Below are 24,007 nucleotides of genomic sequence, written 5' to 3'. Positions count from 1 at the left end.
AAATCGTAACCCATACAAATATCAATATTTATTTATCACAAATAATTGCTATAAATATATTTAAAGAATTATATTATTAAAATAAATATTTTAAGATTTATAATATAAAAGAAATACCCCCACTTAATTGATTGCTATTAACCATGAAATAAAATCCCTTCTTAATCTTGTATTAAAGTATAATTAAAATCCTGAGAAGATGTGATCATTCAAATCAGGATTAAATTGTAACCAACACAAGAGGATAAAATTGGAAACTCTAAATAGTAGGGAAATAAGACAAACGTACGAAGATATCTTCACAAAGAAATTGGAAAGACTAGAGGAGGAATAAGAAACAGACGAAGAAAAATTATGGACTTTGAAGAAACCATGTAAACGATTTAAGGAAATAATTTTGGAAGTGGCGGAGGTAACATGCTGCATAATGATGATAAGGGAGCCAAAAAAGAAAGGTCAAAGAAAAGAAAGTAGGCTAGAAAAACTATGTACTAACAGAACACAGGGGAACACAATAAACTACATTGAGAAACGAAATAAAGCAAAAAGGATAATAAAGAAAGAAAACTACAACGATAAGCAGAAAAATTCTGGAGTACGATAAAAAGACTCGTTTTTCGTCCCCGAAGAAGTAGAAATATCAAAAATAAAAGAAAAAGTTTTGAAACAACAACACAAGGAATCCTAGAAGCCTGGAGAGAAGATTATGCAAAACAGTGGAGGAAAACATGGAAGAAGAACAGGAGGAACACGAAGACACAAAGGAATAGCTGACACATGAATCTATAATGGAAAAGAAAATAAAGGAAGCACTTAAAAAAGCAAAAAACGACAGGTCGCCAGGAAAACCCAGAATAAAATTTGAAAGGCTCAAAAAAGAGGAACAACAGTTACCACTTGACTAACAGAATTTTACAACCAAACATGGAACGCACAGAACATATCTGAAAACTGGAAGAATAATATTACAGTACCCATATACAAAAAAAGGAAATATCACAGAGTGCGAAAATTATAGAGCAATTTTCCTCTTCTCATACTTACTAAAAAATGTATACCAAACTAATAGAAAAGCGTATAAGAGAGGAACTGGAGGCGAAATTACAAAAAGGACAAGCGGCATTAAGTTACACTGAATGTTGACAAAGAACTCTTCCTAGCGTTCTTGGACCTGACGGTGCCTTTTGAGATAATAAAAGTAATTAAAAGCCTGTGCAGCAAGGCGAAAGGAAAGGTAAGATTAAACGGACAAGTATCCCAAGAATTCCACATAGATAAAGGAGTAAAACAAGGCGATAGCCTGAATCGCCTTTTATTTATAATCTACATAAACTAGGTTAGCATTAAATGCCAACACAAAACAAGAGGGAAAAACTTAGGAACGTAAACCTAAACAAAATAACAATTATAACATGAATATTAAAAATAAATAAGAAATATTAAAAACCCATTACTTAGTACTCCACCATTCACAGGAATTAGTATCTCTTTAGGTGTTGGACACTGCAGATAATAATCAAGTTCAACTCCACTAGGACTTTTTTCATTGAATACAACTTTATTTATATCAGGTTTGTTATTAGCAACCTCATTGTAACAATTCCAATACGATATCTCTTATAAAATCTCTTGTTGCAGTTTCGTCTAGTTTTTTTCTCTTGACTTGTAATACATCATCACATTCATTACTAACAAAACTGTCGCTGTTATCACTTTCGATTATTAATTAAAGTATCCTCTTTTTAATGCAAAAAGCCGTTTTGAAAAATCACTTTCAATTCTTGAGAAATAAATTTTTGAAATGATCGACAATTTTTTCAAATTTTGCAATTTTCGCCGATTAAGTTTTAAAAATTCGTATAAAATCCATTTCTTAGAATATGAGTATGAAATTTTTCCAAAGTGTTAATAAAAGTGTCCTCTTTCCAATGAACCAACCCATTTTGAAAAATAAGTTTTAGTTTTTGAGAAAACAATATTTGAAGTTTTGATAAAATTTTCGATGTTGCAATTTTCATCGATTATTTTCAAAATTCGCTACAAAATTCATTTCTTCACGGATCCTTGTGGAGATATCACCTATTATTAATTAAAGTATTCTCTTTATAATGCAACAAGCCGTTTTGAAAAATCGCTTTTAGTTTTTGAGAAAAAAATTTTTGAAATGATCGACAATTTTTTCGAATTTTACAATTTTCGCCGATTAAGTTTTAATAATTCGTATAAAATCCATTTCTTGGAAAATGAGTATGAAAATTTGCGAAAATGATAATAAAAGTGTCCTCTTTCCAATGAACCAACACGTTTGAAAAATAACCTTTCGTTTTTGAGAACGCAATACTTGAAGTTTTGATAAAATTTTCGATGTTGCAATTTTCATCGATTTTCAAAATTCGCTATAAAATTCATTTCTAAAAAAAAATCCCACCGTTTTCAACATGCAGATTAACCCTTCGTGTCTCGACGGTAGTTTTAAACACTCATTGGAAGTAACACTAACTAAACTCATTTTGAACTGTAGTCATCTATTCGGCTCATTTAGAGCTGTCGGTACTTTCTACTATACAAAAAAGAATCAGTATAAAAAGCTACAATCCGTATTGTAGGGTTTTTAGGTATTTAGGTTTTTAGGTATATTTAAACTTATTCGTTCAGATGTGAAGTTAGAAGTTTAGTGAAAAGTGGTGTTGTTGAATTTTGTTGTTCAAAAAGGTATCTCTTTGATAAATGGTTATTAGGTGTGATTATTACAGATCATTTTAAAAAGAAAGCATTAAGATTTAATTTAAAATAAGTCTTATTCTTTAATTTCAATAAATACGGCTTCCAGGAATTTTTAAATCAACATCTTTTTTGACACTTTTAGGTTATACAAAAATGTAAGTTTTGTTTCAACATTTTTTTTCTCAATATTTTTCTAATCCAACCCAACAATTATTATACATCATTTTAAAGAAAAAGCTTTGAGCTTTAATTTAGAATAAATCTCATTCCTTAATTTCAATAAATACGGCTTCCAGGAATTTTTAAATTAACATCTTTTTTGATACTTTTAGGTTATACGAAAATGTAAGTTTTGTTACAAAATTTCTTTTCTCAATATTTTTCCAATCGAACCCAACAATTATTATACATCATTTTAAAGAGAAAGCTTTGAGCTTTAATTTAGAATAAATCTCATTCCTTAATTTCAATAAATACGGCTTCCAAGAATTTTTAAATTAACATCTTTTTTGACACTTTTAGGTTATACGAAAATGTAAGTTTTGTTACAAAATTTCTTTTCTCAATATTTTTCCAATCGAACCCAACAATTATTATACATCATTTTAAAGAGAAAGCTTTGAGCTTTAATTTAGAACAAGTCTCATTCCTTAATTTCAATAAATACGGCTTCCAGGAATTTTTAAATTAGCATATTTTTTGACACTTTTAGGTTATACAAAAATGTAAGTTTTGTTTCAACATTTTTTTTTCTCAATATTTTTCCAATCCAACCTACTAATTATTATACATCATTTTAAAGAGAAAGCTTTGAGCTTTAATTTAGAATAAATCTCATTCCTTAATTTCAATAAATACGGCTTCCAGGAATTTTTAAAATAACATCTTTTTTTGACACTTTTAGGTTATACGAAAATGTAAGTTTTATTTCAACATTTTTTTTCTCAATATTTTTCCAATCCAACCTACTAATTATTATACATCATTTTAAAGAGAAAGCTTTGAGCTTTAATTTAGAATAAATCTCATTCCTTAATTTCAATAAATACGGCTTCCAGGAATTTTTAAATTAGCATCTTTTTTGACACTTTTAGGTTATACGAAAATGTAAGTTTTGTTTCAACATTTTTTTTTCAATATTTTTTCAATCCAACCCAACGATTATTATATATCGATTTAAACAGAAAGCTTTAAGCTTCAATTTAAAATTAGCTTTATTTCTTAATTTCAATAAACACGGCTTCCAGGAATTTTTGAATTAGCACCTTTTTTGATACTTAGATTATGCGAAAATGTTAGTTTTTGCTCAATATGTTTTTTCTCAATATTCTATCAGATTTTCGTCGTTCTGTAGCTACAGGTCTGATAAATAAATATTCAAATTTACTGCGACCACGAAAATGTCGTAGCGCAAATTCAAAAGAAAGAGGAAGTTGTGAAAATTGTTCTGCCAAAGCAACTTATATTATGCAAAAATTGATTCCAAAGGCCTTTACTGAGTGTATTTTGATAGCGTTTTAATTCTGTCACAAAGTTTCAAAATGTTTGACTTCTTGGGATACAAAGGATTAAGTTAGATGAGAAATCTCTTTATTTCGTAATTTTAAGAAGAAAAATTTCTTCTTTAAGCCATGTAATTATCTCATAGACATCTCTCTAGCGAAATGTTTAACTTTATATAATATTGTGTAATGTGTTCATGCTGTTATCAAAATTTGCCGCCACATCCGATTATTTTTGACGATTTCAACATGGTTTTTACTAATTACAAAATTAATTTTTCTTTATCTCAATTTCGTATTTGAGATGAAAAATGTTACGAAAAGTATCTTATCTGAATTATTAAACATCCTAAAATTAGACTAAAATTACAAATTTAATTGAAAACCGAAGCGATTCATTAACTTTTTCCAATTAAAACGATAACAGCTTCCCTAATGGATATTGCAATAACTTAAATGATCTGATAAAATTTAATAGATCATAATCCATTTTTTACAAATTCAACACTGAAATAAAACAAATTATTAAATTACATTTTTTTTATTAAAAATAAATACTTATAATGTTATAAGATAACAAAAAAAACATCATTATACTTTTTTCTTTCTATCTATTTAAAATTTCTTGTATCTCCTTAAGACTTTTTCCCTTCGTTTCAGGAATAACGAGTTGTACAAAAATTGTTCCAATATTCATTATAGCACAAAACAAATAAAAAGTAACATGAGCTCCCAATTGCACGTTTAAAATGGGAAAAGTTAAAGTAACCGCAAACGCGCATAACCAATTGGTCATTACAGCTAAACCGGTAGCTAAAGCTTTAATTTCCGGTGCGAATAATTCGCTCATAATCATCCAAGGAACGGGTCCGAAACCCATGGAAAAAAAGATAATGTAAAATACGATGCTGGCTAATGGTAAGATGCCGAGTCCCGCGAATGTGACCTTCGAATGTGTCAAATGAAAGTATAATCCCAAGGACATCAAACAAACTGCCATGCCCACGGAGGACAATTTCAAATAAAATTTGCGATTGGCCCGCTCGATTATCATAACTGATACGTAAGCGCTGATAAGTTGTACAATTCCAACGATTATCGATGATAAATCGGGTGATATCGCATCTGAGGCGCTACCAAAAATAGCGCCAGTGTAAAAAATAACAGCGTTTATCCCGCTAAACTGTTGAAAGAACATAATTCCAACCCCGGATAAAACGGCTTTTCTATTCGCCTTCGAAGTAAATAAATCCCTTAAATTGGAAGTTTTTTCTTGGGATTCCTTAATATAAGAATTTATTTCTAATAACTCTCTTTCGGCGTTTTTATATTGCTCGCCTCGGAAATATTTCAAAACTTCTTCGGCTCTTCCCATTAACCCTTGTTTTACTAAATAGACTGGCGTTTCGGGCATAAAATAAAAACAAGCGGCAAAAATAAACGGAAACGAAGCTAAAACGAACGACATCCAAAACCAATTTAGAAACGCTCCAAGTAAATAACTGCTTAAAATTCCGGCACAAATAAACATTTGGAAAAATGATCCTAAAGATCCTCTTATTGAAGCTTGGGAAATTTCACCAATATACATCGGAGCGCAAACACACATTGCTCCGGCTGCTATTCCAGCGAAGAAACGAGCGACGTATAACATAAAAGGTCCGTTGTTGAGTAAGATTAACACCCAGTTGATTAAAAATGGAATTACTAATCCTAAAATGGTTTTGGTACGTCCATATTTTTCAGCTAAGTATCCTGCTGGAAGAGCTGCCACTAAAGCACCAAATGGTACCATTGATCCTACAATTCCACTTTGAGCTTCGGTTAAAATGTTTTGTTCTTCTAATTGTGGTATTACTGGCGATGTCCATGCTAAAACTGATCCTGTACATACTGCGCCAAGGGATACTAAAAAAATAAAAAAATATATTTATAATAAAAGATAAATAATAATAAGACATTTTGGGGAATAAAAATCTTGAATACATTATTTTTAAGAATTAAAAAAACGATTTAGGTATAACTATTAAATTATATGATACTAAACTAAATACTAAATACTTTGTTCTTTTAGAAGAAATATATTAAGCTGTCTTACAATTCTGTAGTGTTTAAGTATATAAAGCTTAAAACTTTCATTTGTACTCATAATAAATTGTAGTTACAACTTTGCAAGAACCAAGATTTTCTCTAGTACTACATTATCTGAATCTATTTTAGATTAAACCCTTATCAAGGTAATTTAATAACATATCATCGAAAACGTGTAATTAATTGGAAATGCATCAAAAGTACAAATCAATAAAGAATATGCTCACAACACAATTCTGTTTCAGTACTCTTTGAATCCTTTTTATTGGAAATTTTATTATTGCGTACATCACATCATATAAAACCTGACGTATTAGATTATATATAAGACTTAACTCCGATCTGTACACAAGCTCTAATATATGCAGACCATATTGTACTAAAGACAAAATAACATTGCTATAATTCAAAATAAAAGGTTAAGAACCGTCGTTGTTATGAGCCTGATGCATTAGCAACCTCCATAGGGACCTGGAAATAGAAATCGTAGACCAAACTATCATAAATGTTGCAAAAAGTGATGGGGATTGGCTATATCGTCATGTAAACATCGAAGCCATCCAGGTGCTTGACAATACTGAAGTAGAAAGACGATTGAAGAGAAAAGAAAACATTTCAACTTCCGCAATTGCTGTTAGTGTTGTTAAAAAGCAGGTCTTGCGAGTATACATAAAAAGGGTAGTGTACTTCAAATAGTAAAACCTAAAAAATGTTTATGATTCTTATGAATATGTGTTACAAGTAACACTAGAGAAGTGCCATACGGTGATTTTCTTGAAATTTGGCACACAAGGTGTGTATAGAGGGTATAGAGGTGTATTAAGGGTAAAAGTCATCCTTTCCGATTTTGAAGATAAGTGAGATTATTTTAAGAATTATTTTTACGATTATACGGTTATTTTCAACAAAATTGGGCAAATTAACATCCGATCTTGCCATTAATTGGTTCAAACACGTTTTTTACCAAATACCCGGAAAAACTCTGTTTTTTTGTTAGATTCTTGAACTGGTCAGACTAAAAAAAAATTGACAATATTGATAAATTTCGCTAGTGTTGACTCTGTGTTCATCGTGTAAATGTTGAATTTAGGTATGAATGTTTTATAAAAAACTACACAATTTGAAATGATGAAAGTGATATATTAATTTATTTCTGTGCTATGATCGTTTCGAGTTTCGACCAATATGTTGGTCTTCATCAGGCACTTCTAAAACGGATGTACAAAGTTCGTTAGTTATGATGCATTTTATAACGGCGATCGGGCATAAATGACAATATACGTGTCGAATATTTTTCCATACACTATTTGTGTGTCATCCCTAGTGTTACTTGTTAGATGTTATCACCTTTAGTAAATTATGTTAGTTTTAAATTGCTTATTAATCGTGCTTGACCAGAATGTAATACGCATTACTAAAAACTGAAATAAATAAATAAAAAAATATTAACTGTTACAGATGTTAGAACTATTGACAGCAAATTTGTTAGTCTTTGGCGTATATCTTAGATGGTCAAATGAATTGAAATTATAGCCAAAATATTTAGCTACTGACATAAACATTTGTTGCTACATAAGCAATGATACATGAAAGTAATCTTGGTCGACACTTAGGTCACTAGGAAGAAGTATAGGTCACTTAGGAGTGAATAAGTATTAAAATAGTAGTGTCTTATATTAAAAAACATTTTTTTGTAAAACGTTCGGTATACCGATTTTCTCCATTAACCACTTGTGAAACTTCGAATTCTTCTAATTTTCATATTTTCGACTATTTCGCTACATTGATGTATCTGAGAGTAATAGTATTACACAGGAATATATTAAGGGTAAAATTTGCTGCAACTTTTTTTTCTAAAACATTTTCTGTATCATGTTCGGTATACTGATTTTCTTCATTAACCACTTGTGAAACTACGAATTCTTCTAATTTTCATATTTTGGACTATTTCTCTACATTGATGCATCTGAGAGCAACAGTACTACACAGGAATATGTTAAGGGTAAAATTTGCTACAACTTTTGTTCTAAAACATTTTCTGTATCATATTCGGTATACCGATTTTCTTCATTAACCACTTGTGAAACTACGAATTCTTCTAATCTTCATATTTTCGACTATTTCTCTACATTATGCGTTTGAGAGCAATAGTATTACACAGGAATATGTTAATGGTAAAATTTGCTGCAACTTTTGTTCTAAAACATATTCTGTATCATATTCGGTATACCGATTTTCTTCATTAACCACTTGTGAAACTACGAATTCTTCTAATTTTCATATTTTCTAATATTTCTCTACATTGCTGCATCTGAAAGCAACAGTATTACACAGGAATATGTTAAAGGTAAAATTTGCTGCAACTTTTCTTCTAAAACATTTTCTGTATCATGTTCGGTATACTGATTTTCTTCATTAACCACTTGTGAAACTACGAATTCTTCTAATCTTCATATTTTCGACTATTTCTCTACATTGATGCATTTGAGAGCAACAGTATTACACAGGAATATGTTAAGGGTAACATTTGCTGCAATTTTTATTCTAAAATATTTTCTGTATCATGTTCGGCATACCGATTTTCTTCATTAACTAGTTGTGAAACTTCGAATTCTTCTAATTTTCATATTTTCGAATATTTCGCTACATTGATGTATCTGAGAGCAACAGTATTACACAGGAATATGTTAAGGGTAAAATTTGCTGCAACTTTTGTTCTAAAACATTTTCTGTATCATGTTCGGTATACCGATTTTCTTCATTAACCACTTGTGAAACTACGAATTCTTCTAATTTTCATATTTTGGAATATTTCTCTACATTGATGTATCTGAGAGCAACAGTATTACACAGGAATATGTTAAGGGTAAAATTTGCTGCAAATTTTGTTCTAAAACATTTTCTGTATCATGTTCGGTATACCGATTTTCTTCATTAACCACCTGTGACACTACGAATTCTTCTAATTTTCATATTTTCTAATATTTCTCTACATTGCTGCATCTGAGAGCAACAGTATTACACAGGAATATGTTAAGGGTAAAATTTGCTGCAACTTTTGTTCTAAAACATTTTCTGTATCATGTTCGGTACACCGATTTTCTTCATTAACCACTTGTGAAACTTGGAATTCTTCTAATTTTCATATTTTCGACTATTTCTCTACATTGATGCATCTGAGAGCAAAAGTGTTACACAGCAATGCGTAATGGTAAAATTTGATACAACTTTTGTTTTATAAGTTTTTCTGCTATTGTGTAGAAATGGAAAATCAAAATGTCTCAAAGTAAACAATGTAAAATCTTACGTTTTCTCCTATGGAGCTAAGTTATAAAGGGTAAAATCACTAGTTATTATAAACCAGAACCAGCGTATATAAGTAAATAGCGTTTTGATAGCAATACGAACAATATCACTAGAAACCAAAAACAAATAACGAATTTCAACACTAAAAAATTCAGTAAATATCAGTTTATAGTTTAATTATGATGTTGTATAAATCAATCGAGTGATAAAATTTGGTTCATATAATACACTAAATTGCTTAACCATTTAATCTGATTCCAATTCAGATTTATCTTTCGAATGACAAAAAAGTTGCGTATTTCTGAATTAGCAACTTTAACGGAACTGCTTTATTTAAAATATGTATTGGTTTTAAATCCAATGATAATTAATCTTTATAGTTTTACAAATGCAACATTAGCTTAACTACAACTGTACATAAATACCAACATAAATCGTTAAAATTAATCTTATGTTTCAGATCTAATCTATTGGCTTAAAATTCTCTGATGCAACAGTAGATACCATAAATTAAATAGTATTAGTCAAAGTCCAAAATTTCAATACTAAAAAAAATTAAGTGGAGGAAAATCTTTTTATTGGTATCGTAAAGAGAGAAACAATAAAGTCTAAACAAATTGTGATCTGAATTTTTAAATTTCTTTAATATACTCTAAATTAAGTCATTTTTGAATCTTAATTGAACTGTTTAAATTTATCAATATTAATAGAACCAAAAAGGTCAATATTATGTAGATATACTGTTAAGACATAGTTGAGACAATAAATATTGTATATGTTGATTAAAAATACAAATATTATTAATTTTAAAGTAAAGTACTGTTTTATGTCGAAAACGATTTTATTTTTGATGTGAACAAACACGATTTATTATTTTTTTTAATTCTCTTAATAATGAGTTCTATGCCAAATGTAATACTATAACTATTATTAACAATTTTATTATTTTAACAACAAAATCTAATATTTTTAAACCTAAACTATTTGTTTCAAATTTTTTCTGTTTAAAGTAAATATTAACATTTAATTGGTTCAAAGTTCAAAATATTCAATACAATAAAATACAAGAAGAATTTTTCTTGTATTTTATTTATTTAATAATAAAAAATACTTACCACAAATAGCTGCAATATATTGTTTGACCTTTTTGGTCTCAACTAGCATAGGATCTTCAACATCCATGATCACTCCCGATTCAGATCGATTTTAGCAAGCAACTGATTTCCGAACAATTGATTTTTATCAGCAAATTACTTATCTTAGTCTTTATACTTTAAATGGAGTACTATTGATTTAAACAAAATTACTATTGACACGATTTCTAACGTTCATTTTAAAATAAACAAAATTCTAAAAGAAGGACAAACAAGTTACAAATAAAATTGAATTAAAAATGAATGCTTTAATTTTAAATTGATTTTATTTTTGATTTATTAAAAAATAGTTATACAGCGTTTTAAATCGCCTTATACATATTAATATATGTACAAAAAAAATTATAATAAAAAATGACTAGCTCATCTCAATACTTATCAAGTTCAAAAAAAAATTAGTATCTTTGGTTATTAATTTGTCTTCAACACATAACACATCAATTTCTCTCTGATGATTCGATTAGGACACATCAAATTCGTCGTTGTATTAAAATTTCTTTAAATCTTAAAATGCATCTAATTTTTTATTTCATCTATAAAACAATGGTCATGTATTCATCCCATTGGTTCCATGAACTCTCATATGCCTATTTAAATTTCCACTTTGAGAGAATCTCAATAGGCACAATTTGCACTCGTACGGTTTCTCCCCACTGTGAATTCGTAAATGTTTAGTTAATGTACTACTATCGGAAAATGCCTTACGACATTGTCGACACCTGTATGGTCTCTCCCCCGAATGCGTTCTCATGTGCGTGGTCACCGATGAGGATTGCGAAAATCTTCTATCGCAAACTGGACACCTAAATGGTTTTTCACCACTATGTGTTCGTACGTGTGCCGTTAAATTAGCCGCTTGAGAGAAACTTTTATTACAATCTATACAACGGTATGGTTTTTCACCGGAATGTGTTCGTAAATGTGTTTTTAATGTACTTGGTCTAGCGTAACTTTTACCTGGAACAAAACATTAGATTATATGATATTATATACATAACAATGTGGAACATTGGAGTTATTTTGGATGTGAGTTTTTGATTTACATAAATAATTTCTAAAATTTGTTTATTATATTAATTACATACGTTATCGTTTGGCAACAACACCTGTGAAATCATTGGAGAATGATGGATAATGTTTGATAGCGCTTAAATGAGACTCGATTTGGCAATTATCTTAAGTTGCCAAAGTTCAGGTGATATAGTATTCCTGGGCAAGAAAATTCATATGTAGGAGAATTCACAATGGAAAAAATAGAGAAACCATTAAATAATTCTTTGAGGTTTTATGAAAAAATTGAGAACACAATCTATTTATTGAGCTGGAAAGATGCCACCTTTTTCTGCAAGTCATGGATGGATTCAAACATTCAAACAAAGTCATTCTTTACAATTGGACTTATCGTCACCATGTATAAAACATGCTGACGACCACCCTGCCTTTCAGCATGCGGCTTTCTTCTGCTTCTTCACCATAATTAAACACAAACCCTGTCGCTAACCAGTCACAATCATCGATATCGCTGTTATCCATAATCCCATTCAACTCTACTTTACCTTTTCTTTCTCTATTCCTCTCCACTCTCCTCCCATTCAGACACATCCGCAAGATATGCTGCATTGTACTGTAGAGTACTGGCTCTTGATGGAACACCGTACCAATTACACTTCATGTCGTTTAGATTTCAAATTCCATTGGCATAAAAAAATGAGTTATTGCACCTATGACAAGTAGACGAAAGATTCAATCTGCGGCTGTCGCTCGAAAAGTGTATTGAGTTCCACCATGCTTAGAATATAGGATACAACTCAAAAAGATATTGCACCAGTTCACATCAAAGAAATGATACGAATACAGCCACTCACAATAAGAAATTAACTTTTGAACAACCTTATGAACTGCTTACGATCGTAAACTGATTATTACACGAGCAGCCTTTTCTGTTATAGATGAACCCAAGCGACAAATAACTGATGTTTTAGTAAATGTGAGCACAGTTCAGATTATTGAAGTTAAGAGTTTGATGATTCCCTTAATCAGTTTCAATTTTAAATTAAAGATTGTCGGTTAACCTTGCGAATGGATAACAGAGCTATGTTATGGCACCAAACTGCATGGACTTATAGAAGTTTAAATTACGACAGAAATAAATAAAAATAAATTTTTATCTCGCGATTCAGCCGATCAGTTCATGTCAAAAAAGGAGCGCCAAATCCCAAAAGAGCGAGTTAACGAGAAAATTCGTATGCTTAAGATATTATTCATAACTAGGTTGACATTCAAGAAAAATGGAGTAACACAATTCTACAACAATATAGAATTTATACTTATAGGCTTTCCATGTTAACATTATTATTATTTATGTGATAACGTGTATAATTTTGATTTTTTATGTATAAGCGAGCACTGGCTTTGTGGGGATGAATTGAGTAATATCGGAAGAATTGGAAAGTGGAACTTGACTACTTCTTTTGCACGATCTGAGCGCATACGTGGGGGTGTTTTAATATTAAGTAAAAACGACCTTAAATGCAGTACTTTGGAGTGTGTTAATGAATTATCTGTGGAATTGCATTATGAATTAACTGCATCCCGTTGTGAATCATATGATGTTGTGGCTGTCTGTTTGTAAAGGTCTGTTCTGAAGCTTTGTATAAATTAAATAATTTGCGGCGATTTCAACGTCACATTTGGCACGTCTGATGGTGCTGGAGTGAGGTTGTGTGACCTCTTCAGTTCCTACGGCTTTATAAGAAACATAAACGAGGCAACTAGGTGGAACAACTGCCTGGACAACATATTCATTAACTGTTCTCTAAATCTTTTTGAAACAAGAATCTATGTCACTTACTTATCGGATCATTGTGCCCAAGGCATTGTTGTGCCTATCCATCCTGTAAACCGTGTAAGCTATACTTCTAGAGTAATCCGACCAATTACTGGTATTGGTAATTCTTGGATGATGGTTTATTGGGTGGTAATGAAAAATTTAAGCTTTTTCATGACATTTTTCTCAAGTGTTTCACTGCTAGCTATCCTGAACGTAAATGTATAGTTAGAACTATAGTTAGAAATGCATAAAACTGAAAACTTGTTAGCCCTAAAGAATAAAATACGATCGGACTACAGAAAAGCTTTAACAATTTCTAAAATACATTCTGCTAGTCAATTTAGTCAGAAATCAAATAATAAGACAAAGGCCAGCTGGGAAATGATAAATGCTAACATCAATCGACAAGGAAATCCTTAATTGATTTTGATCCTGATGTATTAAATAAATACTTTATTGAGCTACTTGTAAACATATTAAACTCATTGCCAGCTATGGCTGATACGCCTCAAAGCATGTGTTATGTAACTCGACATACGATTACCCTGACGGACGTATCACCCATCGAAGTACGACAACTGCTTAAAGATTTAAAGAATAGCCACACTAAAGATATATTTCATCTAATTTTATCAAGAAAAACATCAGCCTATACGTGTCGGCCTTAACTAAATTAGTAAATTCTACGTCTCATGACGCCACATATTACTCATGATTTTATCATGTATCAAACACATATTAGATTATACTATTTCACCTTCTAGTATAGTTGCGATTTATGCAAAAAAAGATACTTGTTTTATAGAGTTCCATTTTAATTTTTTAAGCAAGACTTAAAAATTACTTGTTTCCTACTTACCACAAATATTACAAACGTTTGGTTTTTGAGGATCATCTTCAGGAACTATACTATGTCTTCTTCTGGGCGATTGAAAAGCTGTTGGTTTGTGATGCGTTGTTGTGAACATTTGAGGTTCTTGTTGAGGTCTGAAATCGGCCGTGAAGGAATAAGTACCTCCATACGAAGGACTTAGTAATCCTTGGGATTGGTATGAAACCGGGGAAGAAACTTGAGGGTTTGCGCTCCATTGTACCTATAAAAAAAAGGAACTTTTTGATCCATTAAAATAACTACCCCTTTACTAATTCATTCAGTCAAAATGGACAACAAACAAGAAATGTTGAAAAATAATATTTTATGACTATATCTAAACAAATAATTTTCACTTACCTGTGGACAAGTCATATCAACACTTGGATAACTTGAGTTAGGATGATAACCCATAGTCATATTCATTGAAACATTAACAGACATACTAGGAAACATAGCGGTTTGATGCGTTAATCCTTGATCGGTGTTCTGTGTTGAATATCCATTAGGCGATAATAAATACTGAGAAGTGTACAATCCGTGTTGATCGAGTTTATCACTGGGTAATTGTTGACCGGGATGGACAACAGCGTGTTTTAACGATAAAAGTACGTCCGCCATATCGGCGGGTTGTTGCCTGGGATTTAAATTCGGCTGATTAATTTGACAAGGATCGTTTCTACAACAAAAATTATCCCATCTTATTTATGTATGTTTTCATTTACGTATTTTCACAAATTTTCACTTGACACTCACTTGTATGTGGAATTTTGTCCGTTTGAACAGGGTGAAAATGGAAATAACGACGGTAAAGGTTCCAAATCGAGGGGTAAAGAAAATGATCCCATATCCTCGGTCCAGCAGGACGAAAGTTCGTCCTGGCAGGACTGGGCCGAACAGGAACTTTGGCACTGGGGCACGGAAGAGGTCCAGTTGCACTCCACCTGGAGCCCGAACTGGGGGTTGTTGGGGACGTAGTTCGCTTCCATCTCAATAAAAAGGTAGGAGGTCCTTACGGCCAAGTCCCGGACTAGTTCTGGACCAAAATTTGTACCGCGCACCTGCGGGAACCAATCGGAATTCTACCGGGATCCTCCCATTTTACCGGAATCTCCTGAAAATTTATCCCATAGGAAGGGTGGGTAAAATCGATTGTTGTGGTAGGGATTAATTAATTTTCGTTATTCATATGGGTTCTTAAAATTAATTAATTCAACAAGTAAAAGGATATCAAAATATAAATTTAGTGAACAACACTATATAGTACATTTCATTTTTGAACCTAATTCATTTACAAATTCCTCAAAATATCAAACAATAACAATTAAAAATAAAGAATTTGAGTGAAGCTCGTCTTTATAATTTTACTCATCACAAATTTTATAAAATGATCTTTATATTTTTAAGGATAGAATTAATTTGTAGAAGAAAATTTGTACAAGATCTTGGTAACTATTGCAGAATTCGGAAAAGTTAACAATAACTCTAGTTAAGTTAAGTCTAATCGATATTTTAGTAATGCTTAACTTATATCAGTAAGTTAAAATGAAACTTTGAAGTCGATAAAAAAATCTCTAAACAATATTACTTGATAACCTGAGAAAGTTAAGTGCAGGGTACTTTATCTAATTCATATTATTTATCTTTATAGAGCCATGAAACGTTGGGTAATTCAACAATTACAAAAAACCAGGAATCAAGATGTCACCAGCAGTCACCATAAAAACGAAGACTATGTTGAAAATGTTTCGACACTTTCAATATCAAAATATGGTATATTTTGAATCCAAGGACAATACTTTTACTGCCAAGGAGAAGCTTCATCACTACAGTTCGAATAGAAATAATTGTCCTTTGATTTTACAGAGGCTTTGTTCTCGAAAATTTCTGAAATTCTATCGCAGTGTTATTTGCAACCAGATACTAGTAAATAATTTTATGAAACCAGCTAAGTTAAGGAATCATGTTGAAACAATTTACCCAGAGTTACAATAAAAAGTCATGGATTTTTAAGAAGAAGAGAACAATTATAAAATACTCAAAGAAGCGTGTCCTGCATTGCCATACCAGGATTTAACAAATCAAACAAACTCATAGCTTACAATAGTAGACTACATGCTATTGCTAAAAAAGTCATCTTACCAGCGATAAAAAATATGGTGTAATCAATGCCTAGCGATAAAGGTATCAAAGAAATTATACAAATTCCACTGTCAGATAACGCAATTTATAGGTGAATTGAAAGCATGGCAGGTAATATTAAAGAGCAATTAATAGAAAGAGTTCGTGTATCTCCTTGATTTGCCATACACTTGGATGAAACAACAGATGTAACTAATCAAGCAGTTTTATTTAAATATAACTATTTTGAAGATTTGTTTTTATGGATTATTTATTGCAAATTTGAAATTCTTAAATTTATTACCTATTTTTACTTTTTCGTAAACACCAAGCATGTAAAGACAAAGTATAGTCGTGCTACTCAATAATATTTTGCCAATATATTATACAATGCTTCTGTAATCAACATGTTGGGTGATAAGGAAATGCGTGAAAAAATATGAAAAATTAAAATGAAAAATGCTATTCCTCCAAGCCAGCGGACATTCCCTTTCCTGTATCAGGTCGTTATATCGAGATCTTTCTGTACTACCATTTTATGATATCATAAAATTTAATACAAAACCAAATATGTACTAAGAAACGTTACAAATTTCGTGCGAGAAAAATGTTATGTATACTAACAGTTCTGCAAAAGAAAAACTCTTTGTAAATAATTTATCTACATTATTTTTACAACTGGGTGGTGGATCTCCAATATTGTGGTCGTGTATCATTTAAAATCGTGTGTGTAATATTTGTAAGGCTTTCTAAAAAATAAAACGCATTTAAGCTTTCATTTGCTTGCAATTCTTAAACGTGTTCCTAGACTTAGTGATCGCAACAAAAATGGTTACAATCTGAATCATTTAATCTTCGCATTGCTAATATAGATGCAGTTACAACGGTTACAAGAATGAATCATGGATGAATAGATGCTCAAACATTCACAAAGTGGTTCCAAAGTTCTTTTTTGCCACACACTATACCTTAACTTTACCTATGTCTTCCTATGTTGATAGGAAATAATCTCTCATCACATTTCGCAGATACTGTCTTGGAAGGGTGCAACGACAAAGCCGACTAACCTCACTCAACCTTTGGATGTTAGATTTTTCTGTTTGTTCAATTTTGATCAATTTCGCTCCAAAAGATCAATTTCACCCCATGATATATAAAATTCTATAATATCTATACTGTTTGGAAAAAAGAAGAATGGATGAAATTGAACAAAATGTGAAATCAAGAGCTTGTCGTATATGCATTAAAAATTCAATGATAGGGTTATTTTATGAAATAAAAATTATATTTCAAAATTTAGCACTATTACTTTCTAGGAAAAATTGACTAATATTTCATGTCGGAATTCCACATTTAAAATTTGAAAAAAATTATATCTTGTTTTATCAATTCCATTCAAAATGATGGTATTCTTAAAACCGTCAAAACGTTTTTTTCAACGTGTTCAAAAAGTTCAAGATAGCAACGTAGACTAACAGAACGCTTACATAAAAAACTTACATGACAACAGGAATACTAGAATTTGCAGGATATTGAGAACAACCCTACCACGAGTATTGAGAGTAAATTTTTGAGCATTCCACGAAATTCACCACCAATCTCTACTTTATTAGAGATTATAGAGATTTATAGAGATTATATGAGATAACAATCCTCATATGTGATGCTTCTGCTAACGTATAGTTACATTCTTAGAGAATATTCAACACGGTAAATTACCGTGCTCATGCTACATTATGAGTAGGCATAAAAAATTTTGAATTGCAATATATTTTGTAATAAATTGATAAATGAACTACTACTTTCATTACTCTTTATTAACTGCATTAAAGATAAAAGCTCACGGTATACAATATTATCCGAAGTATTACAATTAAGGCCAGATCCGCTAAAATATATTAACATTAACATATACTACAAAGCCTCAGCTTAATTAGGCTCATGTATTGCTCGAAGCATTATAATTAATGCCGTATTGATGCAATTATAGACAACACATACTATAATTTCCGTAAGCTACCTCGACATAGTATAAAACAAAGTTGTATAATTGCGTGGTGTTATATAATATACAGGGTGGGTTATTAGTATCCCGGCGGTCGATAGTTACTAAACCGTTTGAAAAACAAAAAAATATTTTATACAAAAGTTGTTTGACTCATGACTTTCTATTACGTAAAATTATTTTCACTTATACAGGTTGTTCCATTTAAGCGTAACGGAGAGTACATAAATTTATTTAAATGGAACATCCTGTACATTTTATCATATTATGAATACGACTAAATTTGTTTATACAACCGTATATGTTAATATTTCACAGCGTTCATAGTTCTTGAGATATTCAATTGTTCTTCCAAAATGTGTCCATTACAGGATTTGCCTTGAAACTACATCAGACAATAGTCAAAGCCAGTTGGTAAATGATAGTATTTAACCCAACCCAACCCAACCCCCCTTTAGATACAATATCCAGGGTGTTTAAAAAGCTCAGTTAGTTTTGATGTTTTTCAAATGGCTTTTTCTTAAGTTATTTAAATGGAACACCCTGTATGTTGTGTGCTAGTTGAATTGCTCATCAAATTCCTTTTAATTAATGATAAGTATGTCATATGTCATTATTGTACTTAAAGAACTGACAGAATGTAAATATATTCTGTCCTTTTTTTGTCACTTTTTCTTGTTTTTTCTTTTTTATTTATGTGTCATTTGTAAATCAGTAATATTAAAATACAATAAAAAAAAAATTAATAGATAAATATTCAAAACATGATAAAAATACAAGAAATACAATTAAATGGCAGAACAATAAATCCCTTTTTTAATTACTAAATTATTTGAATGAAACGCAGCAACAAACTATAAACGATTAATGTTGCTCAACAAGTAGGTATTAATTTAATTAATACTTAGAAGTTGATCAAAATGCCGCCCATTTTCTCTTCTACAAGCATTAATGCGCTGTATAAAAGATCTTGAGGTATCTCTTAATATGTGCATCTTATTTTCCCTAAAGTCGTAAATTATATGGCAGAACAATTAAATCACCAAGTCGCATTAAAATCTTGTATATCGGAGCAAAATTATTTTACATTACAAAATATTAATCAAATAATAAAAGGAAGAACAAAAAAACTGATAAAAATAGACAGAATATAATATTAAGTACAATAACGCATATTTTATTACGCATTATTCTTTAAATTCTAAATATCAGGAAAACTGCTAAAGTTAGATATATGACATACTTATCATTAATTAAAGGTAACTTGTTGGGCAATTCAACCAGCACACAATATACAGGCTGTTCCATTTAAAACTTATGAAAAGCCATTTGAAAAACATCAAAAGTAACTAAGCTTTATGAACACGCTGTATAGTGTATCTAATATCTTTGGTTACTGTCATTTATCTACTGGCTTTGACTATTATTTGACATAGTTTTAAGGCAAAACTGGAAAAAATGTCGCTTTTACATCGTTTTTGAAAAGATCCTGCTATGGACACATTTTGGAAAAACAATTAAATATCTCAGAAACTATGAACGCTATGAGTTAGTAACATATACGGTTGTGTGGACAAATTTAATGATATTTATCATATGATAATATGTATAGTGTTCCATTTAAAAAAATCTACATACTCTCCGTTACGATTAAATGGAACGTATATAATTGAAAATAATGGACGTAATAAAAAGTCATGTTCTTTCTCAAACAGTATTGGCTTAATTAACATTTATATTCTTAGATTATTATAAATTTCATGCTCTTAGTATATGAATTTAGCCAAGAAGGTTTATTTGATACTTGTTATGGTCATTATGTTTTCCAGATATTGTGTATTAGATGTACAATAGATTTCAAATTTGATTAGCACAAATATTTGATGTGTCTTGATTGTACAACCTCGGCCGCAAGCAATTGATCTATTTTTCTGCGTCCTGGAAGATTTATATCGTATAAGGTTGAAAGAGTGTAGTTAGGTAATTTGTAAACACATGTTGTCATCACTTCTTACTCAATGACCATTTTGAATTTTGAGCGGATTTGGTTAACAGATTTATTTAGTTCAGAAATGAAGTAGTTAGTATCAGAAGTATTTGTTATGTTTTGCAAAAAAAAACATCATAGTGACAATTTGTTTTCTTCCTAATCTGTTTAGTTATATGTTTTGGGTAGGTACATTGTCCACCTATGTTTTTAGGTGCCGGAACTTTTGAGAGAGATGTGTCGAATGAACTTTCCAAAATATCGTTAAGTATTTGCCAAGTGGTGCGTCTATTTGTTAGAGAAGGTCTTAAGATCCTATAGATGCCTCTGTATTTATAGTGACAAAAACGGTGAGTAATCCGATGGTAAGTCAAAAGCCACTTATAACTTATCGATTATGTATTATTATAACTTAATCGATAACGTCGAGAATTGAAGTATCAGCAGGCCAACACGTAGGATCCTGAAGCAAGCGTGTAAGAGTTATTTTACAGATTTAAGTAACTTTCTACCTCTCGCTATAAATGTCCAAGATCCCCATTGATGTTGTTGGAGCATTATAGTCTCCAACCGCAATTAATCTGTGGCATAATTTGTAAAAAGAATGAATTAAATTCCTTTTTAGAGATGCTAAAAAAGGTATTTGCCGTGGTGTTTAATATTATTTTTTATAATTTTTTTTACCTATTGCCTGAGCGGTGATGCGTGACATAAAACGATTAGTTTGGTATTGTAAAGAAGTATATTCGAAATAACTCAGGAAAATAAGGACTTATTTTGTAGTAAGTAGAATCCGAAGGCTGGAGAATAAGATTTCGAAAATAGTGAGATTCAAAGCATTTCCAAGACTTTTCCAAGAACTACAACAGTTACCAGACAAACATCCTAAAAATTTAATGTAGAAGCTCAAATGAAATCATTAAAATTAAGTATATAAAAGAATAACAAAACTTTGTTTAATAAATTTAATAATTGTTAACGATTTACTTTATCATATTATTGTCAATAACCAAGTATATTTTTAAATCTATGTCAAGAACGTTTTCTTTTTTATCGTAACACCAAGTAAATCAACAAACATTTGCACTTCTTTGATTGAATTCCCAACAATATTGATAAAAAGAGAAAACATTAAAATTGTATATCGTATTAAGTTGAACAAGTAGATCAAGATTACGAACCACTTATAATCATGATACAACGATATGATAACAATATTTAATTACCAAATAATAACACAATTGATCACCAAGCGATAACGAGTTATCATAACAAAAAAAAATCTTACCTTGACTCAATTCACCTTTCAAATGGATTTTAAATGAAATTACTTCCAAAAGAAATCATCACTATTAAAATATTAACAACATCACAATCAACACATTTTTTTATTTTGATTTGTCACATTAACAGAACATATTTTTCATTTCAGTTTTCACTAATAAAAGCTGGTTTTATTAAAGCTTCTTATGTAAATCTTATATTTTAGCCTGTTTTCTTCTAATTTTTTAAAGATTTAAATTGTGTTAAGTTTCTTTTCAATCCAATTTGTTGGTAAGTTCTTCTTTCTCTGCTTTCATTCACATTAGTCGTCGCTCTTGGCGATTCCTAACTGGCTCATAGCGGATGACCGGCGATTCGCACAACAACCCCATCATCTTGTAGCTCATGTGGTGTTCACAATGGACAGACAGACACGGTCTATTAACGTACTCACTAGTTACGGCTGCGGACAACATACAACCCAACCCTCCGCCCCCTTTTAGTTGGGGGTGTCATCTTTCCAACACATACACCGCGGCCACGATGGATACTACTTAATTACGCATCAATGATCCCCAATACAAAACTAAAGGAGAGAAAGTTAAAACGGCGGTCTAATTATGACCTGATACACGTTTTTTCTGCGAAATTGAAGAATATTACATTATTTATTAGTAAAAAAATGATTTAAAGTATTTGATTTATCAAAAATGTTGATATCTCTACGACTAATAATAAAATGTATTGTTTTGATAATATATTTATTTAAAAAAAGAATAAATATATCATAAAATAATTAGCATATAACTCGCATACGATCGATGTTGGATGTTGTTTTGAAAGAGGCGTGGTTAAAAAGCCCCTTTAAGCTCGTCCAAAGCCATAGCAACCAATCGCCGTAGTCCGAAAGCTCTCACCCCAAAAGCGAAAAGCTCCCCCACTCCAAGGCCGAAGTAGGAATATCCGACGAAAAGAACAAGAAAAAAAAGCTCTCGTCGTCCACCGGATAATTGAAACAAAATATGACCGAGGCAAGGCGAACGCGATCATTTCCCATCAGCTCTGGTGCACTTCCTATCGACGATCGCGTGAACAAGACGGCGGCAGGACAAGAGAAAGGGAAGGAACACAACTCGGCTCGTTTTCATCAAATACCTCAACAAGTATCGGATTACTTTTTATTTATTATAAGTAGACATGGTTTACTTTCTCTATATCATTGATGAAATATGTTTCAATATTACAAATTGATCAACTTTAAATACTTTCCAAAAACTCTTCATTTATTATTATTTAATTTTCAGTCTAATTTATGATTGACGATGAAATGAAAAGTGTAAAATACTTTCTAGGTGGTAAATCTAAAAACACCAATATTACAAATTGATCAACTTTATATACTTTCCAAAAACTCTTCATTTATTATTATTTAATTTTCAGTCTAATTTATGATTGACGATGAAATGAAAAGTGTAAAATACTTTCTAGGTGGTAAATCTAAAAACACCAACATTACAAATTGATCAACTTTATATACTTTCCAAAAACTCTTCATTTATTATTATTTAATTTTCAGTCTAAATTATGATTGACGCTGAAATGAAAAGTGCAAAATACCTTCTGGGTGGTAAATCTAAAAAGGGCACGTTTAAATTATTTCGAGCCAGATTCACACGGTTGATCCTCACGCCAAATGAATACCAACCAATATATTTAATAGGTGATATCAAAATGCGATGGGGACTTACGCCCGAGTTGGTAGAATGGCTGGGACAGGTTACGGAGGTTCATAATCCAATGTTATACTGTAACGACGACGACGTGGTATTTGGTCAGGTGGTTAGCGGGTGGTCGAGTCTGGTGGTGCTGTAAACGGTGAGGCAACATCGTGGAAAGAGGGTATATCGATGACTCCTCCGTCGCCACGGGATGTGACGTAACCCGATCTTTTGGGGCCCTTTCGCACCGGACCACCGTCGATTCTTCAAGACATCGAACCTGTCGTTGACCTCTCGCGTATTAGTTCATGGTGCTGTATGAGCACCCACACTGTCAAATTGAATTAAAATTAAGAATTTTCTTTTTTCTGAAAAAAATAAAAAAGCAGTACATACATACATAATTATATTAATTATAATACATATGTTACATAA

General features: G+C 31.0%; 2 protein-coding genes across 3 annotated transcripts; both read right to left on the bottom strand.

Annotated features, from left to right (window-relative positions):
* Positions 1-4,757: 4,757 nt before the first annotated feature.
* On the bottom strand, positions 4,758-10,839 carry LOC111413851 (facilitated trehalose transporter Tret1-like). The gene is made up of 2 exons (XM_023044971.2): positions 10,739-10,839; positions 4,758-6,134 (listed from the first exon to the last, which is right to left on the bottom strand). Exons 1-2 carry the CDS (start codon positions 10,803-10,805, stop codon positions 4,834-4,836), a joined length of 1,368 nt encoding a protein of 455 aa, XP_022900739.1. The 5' UTR covers positions 10,806-10,839; the 3' UTR covers positions 4,758-4,833.
* Positions 10,840-11,024: 185 nt separating this feature from the next.
* Positions 11,025-22,294, bottom strand: LOC111413852 (protein glass-like). Of its 2 annotated transcripts, none has more exons than XM_023044972.2 (5): positions 21,880-22,294; positions 15,235-15,592; positions 14,839-15,178; positions 14,467-14,701; positions 11,025-11,734 (listed from the first exon to the last, which is right to left on the bottom strand). In XM_023044972.2, the coding sequence occupies exons 2-5, from the start codon at positions 15,465-15,467 to the stop codon at positions 11,325-11,327; spliced, it is 1,218 nt and encodes a 405-aa protein (XP_022900740.1). In that variant the 5' UTR covers positions 15,468-15,592; positions 21,880-22,294; the 3' UTR covers positions 11,025-11,324. The 2 variants fall into 2 exon arrangements, with proteins under 2 accessions (XP_022900740.1, XP_022900741.1); XM_023044973.2 differs by having other exon boundaries at positions 14,839-15,157.
* Between the last annotated feature and the right edge of the window lie 1,713 nt (positions 22,295-24,007).

This window comes from Onthophagus taurus, chromosome 2, assembly GCF_036711975.1.
Source record: "Onthophagus taurus isolate NC chromosome 2, IU_Otau_3.0, whole genome shotgun sequence".
Classification (NCBI taxonomy): Eukaryota; Metazoa; Arthropoda; class Insecta; order Coleoptera; family Scarabaeidae; genus Onthophagus; species Onthophagus taurus.
The sequence above is the reverse complement of the archived record's forward strand: the minus strand, read 5'-3'. Positions and strand labels throughout refer to the sequence as shown.